At 47.9% G+C, this 7860-nt stretch overlaps 1 protein-coding gene across 6 annotated transcripts in view; it reads left to right on the top strand.

Annotated features, from left to right (window-relative positions):
* Positions 1-757: 757 nt before the first annotated feature.
* The window catches only part of ITGB4 (integrin subunit beta 4), a 46737-nt gene continuing 39634 nt past the window's right edge, over positions 758-7860 (top strand). For 2 of the 6 annotated variants that reach the window (XR_011166117.1, XM_069076387.1), the window contains exons 1-3: positions 758-1213; positions 6626-6708; positions 7313-7395. Coding sequence is in view for 5 of the 6 variants with exons in the window: in XM_069076387.1 (XP_068932488.1) it covers positions 6636-6708; positions 7313-7395 (156 nt within the window). In the remaining variant the exon portion in view is untranslated. The remainder of the gene's footprint in view (positions 1214-6625; positions 6709-7312; positions 7396-7860) is intronic. The other 4 variants (XM_069076381.1, XM_069076382.1, XM_069076383.1 and 1 more) reach the window with 4 other exon arrangements.

The raw sequence follows: 7860 nt of genomic DNA, 5'->3' as shown, positions 1-7860 counted from the left end.
TGTTTGGCTGATAGTGTCTGTGGAGGGGAGGAGTAAGAGACTAAATTAGTAGCATAGCTGCAAGTTGGGTTAGCCCAGGATGCACTATTGCGTTTGATCCCCACACCAGAGAGCTTGATGAGGTAGGCAGAGGAGGTATTGTCCCCATTTTATAGATGAAGGGACTGAGGCTAAGAGATTATGACCTGGATAGGGGCTTCATGAGAAAGGTCTTCTACTTTCTTACTCCATTGTTCTTTCCACACTGCAGCAGTCCCCATGGGAGAGCCCAAACTCCCCAACTTTGTCCCAGACTTGGTAAATCCAAGCTCCCTTACCAGACTGGCAAAGTGGGGGGAGGGGGGCATGATTGTCAGCATCCCTCTCCAACAGAAAATGGAACCCGCACACTTGGGTCAGCTTTTAATGATAGTTCAGAGCTGAGAGGTGGGTACTCATTGAAGTATGGTCTTAGGAGACATTTAATTATCCCCAGGCACCAACTTTGCAAGTCTGGAGGAAGAGCTCTGAGGACAGTCAAGGCGCCAGAGGGACAGTGGGCAGCAAATGAGCTTTTCAAAAGTTGGCAGCAAGTCAGAGCAGCCCAAGGTACCCGAGATGAGAGCCTAGGAGTTCAACAGGAAAACCTCTGTTGAGTGAGTCCTCCAAGCTGGTGGAAAGGGGTGGGAGAGACTCCTCCTCTTCTGTTCTGAAAACAAAACATTCTCTCTTCCTCCCCATCCTCCTCCTCCTTCCCATTCAGTAAGGAGCAGGCATTGGGAGCTGTTTCCACTCTCCCGCCCCTTGGAACAGTCCTGCTCCCACTTCCCTCCCTGCCTGACTACCTCTCAGTGCCCACAGGGCGGGGTGATGCCCTGCTGAACACCAGCCCTTTTCCTGGAGGGGAGGGGGGGTGAAGCCTAGAGGAGACGGCGGATCTCTGCTCTTGCCTGAACAGGTGTGCATCACACAGGAATGTGTTTTGAGTGACTCACCAGCGCCCTCCTACCTGAGCCGGATAAAGCTGCCTCTTCTCTGCCCACCCCATGTCTCTCAGTTCCTTTCCTCCTTTCTTTCCTCCCTCCCTCCCTCCCTCTCTGACAGTGTCGTGCGCTCTCTCTCTTTAACACACACGCACACACACTCACACATACATACTCACACACAAGAGAGCGGCTCCCAATAGCCAGGGGGGAAGACAATCAGAAGGAGAAGGGCCGAGACGCCAGCAAAGGTATGTCAAATGTGCCAGCTGCTGCCCCACTTCTCCTAGGGGCTGGGCACTGGGACAGGGGAGGGGGAAAGAAGGCTGGGGTGGGAAGAGGGAGGCTGGGGGCAACTGGACTTGGCAGCGGCTGCCTCCAGAAGAGTTCCTGCAGGAACTTTGCCTAGGAGTACAGGCATGCAATGCAAGGTGGGTGGGTGGATTTAATTAGCCGCCCACTCTGTTAATTACCACTACCAACCCTCAGAGGAGAGTAAAGCTACTCCCCAACTGCTTTTCCACTCCAGTGGGAGTTGGGGGATTCCTGACGGGGGTCTTGTGTTCCCTCTCATTCCCTTCCTGAAAGGTTAGCATCTGCCAACGCCCTGTACTCAATGGCCCTGGCACTTTATGGCCGGTTCTGCCAATGGAATAATGGCTTTCCCCAGGAAGTAATGGGGGAGTGGTGGAAGGCTTCTGGAATTAAACTGATCTGGACATTCCAGGGGGCCATGAGCTCAAAGGGGAGGTGGTGGGTAAGGAACAAAGAGGGAGAAGCATGGCTCCTAAGTCCACTAGAGAGAATAACAATTAAACTTCTATTGGCATTAAAGTTTGCCAAGTGCTTCTCATGTAATCCTGTGAGCCTTACAACAGCCCTATGAGGTAGGAGGTCCTCTGGGCATTATTAGTCCCATTTTACAGATAAGGAAACTGAGTCTCAAAGAGGTTTACTGACACAAAGCTAATAAGTGTCAAAAGCTGGATTTTGAACCCAGGAATCTTCCCGATTCCAGGTCTAGCACTCTATCCATTATACCACACTGATTTTCTGTGGTAGGGTAAGAGGGAAGGGAGAGGTGTAGCTGACTCATTCTGGAAGGGGAGCACTGAGGAATTTAGTCACTGCAGAAGAGATGTCCCAGGGAGCCTAGGACTAGGGAATCTGAGTGAACTGCCCGTGGGGCTATTTACTAAGGAAAGGGAAGCAGCTACCCAGCCCAACTGGCCTACATGGGACAAGCCCAAGGGGTACCAGTGGCTGGAGGGGTGCTCCTGCTCTGACCTACAGTATATATCCCCTGACCCTTTTCCTTGCCTCTGCCAAATCTCACGCCTCCCCTTCTTTCAAGATCTGCTCCAGGCTCACCCACTTCAAGCTTTCCAAGATTAATACCCCCACCTTTCCCATCCCTCTACCTCTGGTCCTTCTGATCCTTACTACAGCACCGCCCACCACCCCCATTCCAGGAAGTTTCCCCCTTCCCCAAAGGCCCTTCCACAGTGAAGATGCCCTGGTGAGTTATGTTGGTACATCTGGGTCTCTGTCCTGTATCCACATAGCTCTGAGCCTCACAACAGGCCAGGAGGAGGGTGGGGGGAGGCAAGGACTGTTTTCCCTCCCCCAACTCCATTTCTGCTCTGTAGTGCTCTTGTAATTCCTCCAGGCAGGGCTGGAAGTGATGACTGGGTATCCTTTGGTTTTTTTGTTTTTGGAGAGGGGAAGGCAGGGCAATTGGGGTTAAGTGACTTGCCCAAGGTCACACAGCTAGTGTTAAGTGTCTGAGGCCAAATTTGAACACAGATCTTCCTGACTCCAGTTGGTGCTCTATTCACTGTGCCACCTAGCTGCCCCAATGAGTGAGTATCCTTGAGGGATCTTGGGGGTAGTATAGTATGGGGGGCATGGAGTTAGAAATTCCTAACCTCAGTTTATGAACATAGGATAGCCTGGCATGAAGTTGGAAAGCTGGGATGGAGGGATCTGGGGTCCGTGAAGAGCTTCCACAAATGAAGATGGAGGGTTCATCTTAGTCTTTTGTTGTTATTGTTCAACTCCATTTCCTGAGCCTGTGTGGGTTAAGAACACCACGGCCCCTGAGTTTCAGAGGCAGCTGCAGTAGCAGTACTAGGGGTCTGAGGAAGGAGACCCAGACAATCTGCCCAGTTTCTACTAAGAGCCATCCCCTCTTAGGCAGAGCACTGCACATCAGCTCTTCATGGGGATGGGTAGTAGGGGCCGATGATATCTTCAAGAGACCTGCCTCTAGGTACCCTTCCTAACCACAGGGACTCCAGCCCGCAGCACTGTACATACAGAGCCAGCACATGTGTTCTCTGAAGAAAGTGTGTCTGTCTGTAGGCATATGTGAGTGTGTGTGTGTGTGTGTGTTTGAATGTTCTGTGTATGGGACAGTGCGAAGCAGCAGTCTGGGGACCACCATTCTCATCTAGGCTATACCACTCAAGAAAGTAATTTAAACTAAATCTCATTGCCCATGTTCTGCCAGGGTAGGAGCAAATTTAAAGGCCCCTAAAATATAGCTAGGCATCACAGTAAATGGAGCAGAGGGCCTGGAGTCAGGGAGACCTGATCTCAAATCCAGCCTCAGATACTTACTAGCTGTGTGACCCTGGAAAAGTCACTTAACCCTGTTTGCCTCAATTTCCTCACCTGTAAAAATGAACTGGAAGAAGAAATGGCAAGCCACTCTAGTATCTTTGCCAAGAAAACCCCAAATGGGGTCATAAAGAGTCAGACATGACTGAAAAAAAATTGAACAACAAAATATACCTGACTTCTTCATATCAGAAAAACAAAGTCTCTGACATAAGGGTTGCATCTAGAATAAGACCTACATCACAGGGTTTGTTATAAGGGTCAAATGAGATAATGGCCATGAAAGAGCTCTGTAGAGGGCAATAGACTTGTAAGGGCAATTGGAAAAAACTGGCCTTGGCATCAGAAGTCCTGTCTCTGGGACCGACTAGTTAACTGACCTTGGACAAAATATTTTACCCTTTTGAGAGTCTAAAATAAGGTTACACAAAATATAAAATGCTTTGTTCACTTTAAAGTACTATTTCAATGTTTGTTATTATTATCATTAAAGAGCTTTAATTGGATGGGCTCTCAAGTCCCTTCCAGCCACTGACATCCTAGGATCCTTGTGTAATATCGCCTGTAGGTATGTGTCTTCTTGACTTCATGATAAGTAAGGGTGGGTATGGGTGCGGCATTTCACAAACCCCATGTCTTCTAGGAAGCCATTTCACCCAGAGTCCACACCCTGACTGGCTCAGAGATTACCCATTCTACAGTTATTTGCTCCGTTCTCAGCCTTAGGCAAGGGTTTTTTTCTCCTTCCTGGTCTCTGGCCTGTAGAGCTCCCTCTGCCTCTGAACTGGATAGAATATTAATATAGTCATTGCAGCCGCCATGACCTTTGGAACCCCAGGACTGGCATGAATTGAAGGGAACACTCCCATTATACCCAAGCCCTAGTCTGACAAGAGGCTTTAACCTCTTTTTCCTGAACCTTTAGCCACACACCACTTATACTTGGCCCCTGTTACAGAGTTCTTCCAAGGGAATTCTCCCACTGAATGAAGAAGCATCTTTACTGCTTTGGGCAAGTTAAGTCACTTCATCTCTCTGAGGCTTGGTCTGCTTCCTTCTGAAATGGGACAATCTATTTAAAGCACTGGGCACAGTTGATTAGAATGCCAGACCTGGAGTCAGGAAAACTTACCTTTATGAGATCAAATCTGGCCTGAGACACTAGCTGTGTGACCCTAGGCAAGTCACTTCACCCTGTTTGTCTCAGTTTCCTCTTCTGTAAAATGAGCTGGAGAAGGAATGTCAAACAAATCACTTCAGTTTGCCAAGAAACCTCAAATGGGATCACGAAAAGTCGGACGTAATTGAAAAATGACTCAACAACAATTTAAAGCATTTTTCTAACTTGAAAGGGCAATATAAGTTGTTTCTGTTATTATTATGAAGAGGTTTGGCCAGAAAATTGCTCAGTTCCCTTGCAGCCCTAAGTCCTATAACTGCAATAGCTCCACCCCACAGATTAGAGCTGTAACTAGGCATTCTTTCACTCAGGGCAAAAACATTGGAGGGAGATGGGGTTACAACAGCACACACACTGTCCGATGGTGGAAAGGACAATTGGTGTGGCAGTAGGGACGATGCCCCACCCTGTCTTGGCATCTTGTACCAAGCCTGATTTATTCCATGCTTATTATACTTGGACACAGCAGGTTCTATAACCTGACTTTACTTGGAAACCTGTCCTCAAAAGATAGAAAGAGTGATTTGGGTTTACAAGACTATGTATTCTCAACGTGAAGAGGGGTACTAGGAAAATGTGGTAGGGTTCTCTGATTTTTTTTAACTCTTTCAGCTCTGCTGGCTTGGGTGGCTCATATACCAGGTCTCTTCAGATTGTAAAACAATCTCAAAGACATCCCTTCTTCCCCATCTACCCACACTATCCTGAGGTTTCCCTGATTTGTTTCCCCCATTTTTTTCTTTTTTCAAATTTTGTTTTCAATTTTCCTTGATGAGTTTTGTTTTTCTACTAACTTTCTTTCCAAATATGTCTCTCCCCATCAAGCCATTACTCATAACAAAGAAAAAAAGGAAATGAAGAGGAAGCAGATTAGCAAAATCAACATCAGTTGACTCTAAATGTATATGTAGTGTTCCATACTCATAATTCCCCACTTCTACAAAGAATTTCCTATGTTTTTTTTTTTAAACAAATAAATAGGAAACAGTGGTTCCATGGATGTCTTAAGGTAAATCTTCAAGGTGGAAGAGTGAGAGTTACCACAAGAAGCTAGCCCAAAAGGGGAATGACCACTGGAAGTAGATGATATTCAAAGAGCTGATGTGGGGTAGCGAAGACATGCTCCTCTCTGTCTCTGTCTCTGTCTCTTTCTCTGTGTCTGTCTCTCCATCTTTCTCTGTCGCTATCTCTTTCTATCTCTCTCTTTGTCTCCTTTTCTCTCTGTCTCCGTTTCTCTCTCTCTCTCTCTCTCTCTCTCTCTCTCTCTCTCTCTCTCTCTCTCTCTCTCTCTCTCCAATGTCTTCTCAGGCTTCCATCCTCCACTTATGAACTGGCACAAAGACATGAAGCAAATATTAGGTTTCATGCTATTGGACTAGACCAACCATGTCCAGTACATGACAGTGCTCAATGACTGACCTCTTCTTTGTCTCCCCAACCTGGTCCCTGTATCCCATTGGGGAACCCTTGAGCAAAACCCTCCTGGCACTACCATTCACATTGTAGGGCAGACAGCACAAGCCTAGGGGACAGTTGGATAAGGGGGAGCCTGTGCCATCAACTAGCTTGGTACCCATGCCTGACATCTCCCAGCCTCCACCCACTGTCTCCCAGGTCAAGCTGTGATTCAGTTGAAGCTAAGGGGGGATCAGGCCCACATATCACAACAGGAAGAACACAGCTAGGCATGGGAAACAGCATAGGAAGCATACAAGTCTGTGACCTGGCAGGAAGGAGTCTCTCTGAGAAGAGCGACTTCTTCTGGAAATCTCCAGCAATGACACCACTCTTCATTCTGCACCATGTGGTGTTCCTGACATGGGTCACAGGTCATACAGAACGAACACTCTGGTTGTTTCAGGAGGAAGAGGATGCCCTGGCCAGGTTCATGGGCTGGCCTGCTGTTCTGGGCAGTGCTATGCATCAGCTTCCAAGGGAACATAGGTAAGTCAGAGGACCTTTCCCTGATAGACCCCAGAGGACCCTGCTTGGACTCCTGGACCTTAAGCATATCTCGGGTCACTTGGTGCCCTGACCAGATGGCCCACCAACACATTCTGTCTACCACTTTTCATTCATTCATTCTTCCATCCATCCAAAAGACAGTAAGGCACAGTAAAAGTACAAAGATGAATAAGACAAAGTCCCTCCCCCTCAGGAAGTTTAAAGTCTAATATAGAAGAAAGGTATATAAAGATAAGAAAGGAGTGAATGTGATAAGTGCTGTAAGAGAGGAATCAGCAAAGTGCTATAAGAGTTCAAATTAGGGGGAAGGGTTAGATCATTTGCATAGTAATTAGCCCCTTCCCAGACATCTCTAAGCACCACATGGTCAGCTAGAGGGCCCATTACATGAACGAGAAACTAACGTAGAGCCAAACACCCCGAGGCAAGCTTAAGACACCCTGATGTTCAGTCAGAACCCCAAGGCCCCCACCTTTCTCCTCTTCTTTCTTGGGAGTGGTTGTTTGACCCAGTGGCCTCTCCAGCTCAGGCCTGGCCTGTGCCCTGACCACACCCCTGTCTTTGACTCCTATTCCCCATCTAGCTAATCGCTGCAAGAAGGCCCTGGTGAAGAGCTGTACGGAGTGCATTCGTATAGACAAAGACTGTGCCTACTGCACAGATGAGGTGAGGACTTCCCCCCACCCTTGTCCCTGCCTACCAGGGCCCTTCCCATGTGGTGGTCTGCAGGGATAGATGTGCCTTCCCACTCTCAAACCTGTGACAGGATGCCCACTTTCCCCCACATTCCTTTCTACAAGCCTGTGGTCAGATCCACACTTACCATGTCCTTTGCAAGACTTTGGTGTTTGGGGTAAAATTCAGAAAAAGGGAAACACTATATACATGCATTATATTGTATAAAAGGAACAAGTGGACAGAGCCATAATTAGCATTTCTTGTGCCTGTGGCAAGCAGAGAAAAAAAGTAGTAAAGAAGACTAGAGTCCTATGGGAGAAGAGACCCTCAGCATGCCACCCGAAAGAAGATAGAAACCCTGAGACACCAATGCCACTGCTGGGGAGCATTCTCCCAGGAGAGGGTGTAGGGTGGGCCAGGCCAGGGAGGGTGCTCACCCACAGTACAAGAAGA

The sequence above is a fragment of the Petaurus breviceps genome, unplaced genomic scaffold (genome assembly GCF_028583685.1).
Source record: "Petaurus breviceps papuanus isolate PSGF00001 unplaced genomic scaffold, PetGlider_PUasm1.0 90925, whole genome shotgun sequence".
Taxonomy (NCBI): Eukaryota; Metazoa; Chordata; class Mammalia; order Diprotodontia; family Petauridae; genus Petaurus; species Petaurus breviceps.
This window is presented reverse-complemented; position numbering and strand designations above follow the sequence as displayed.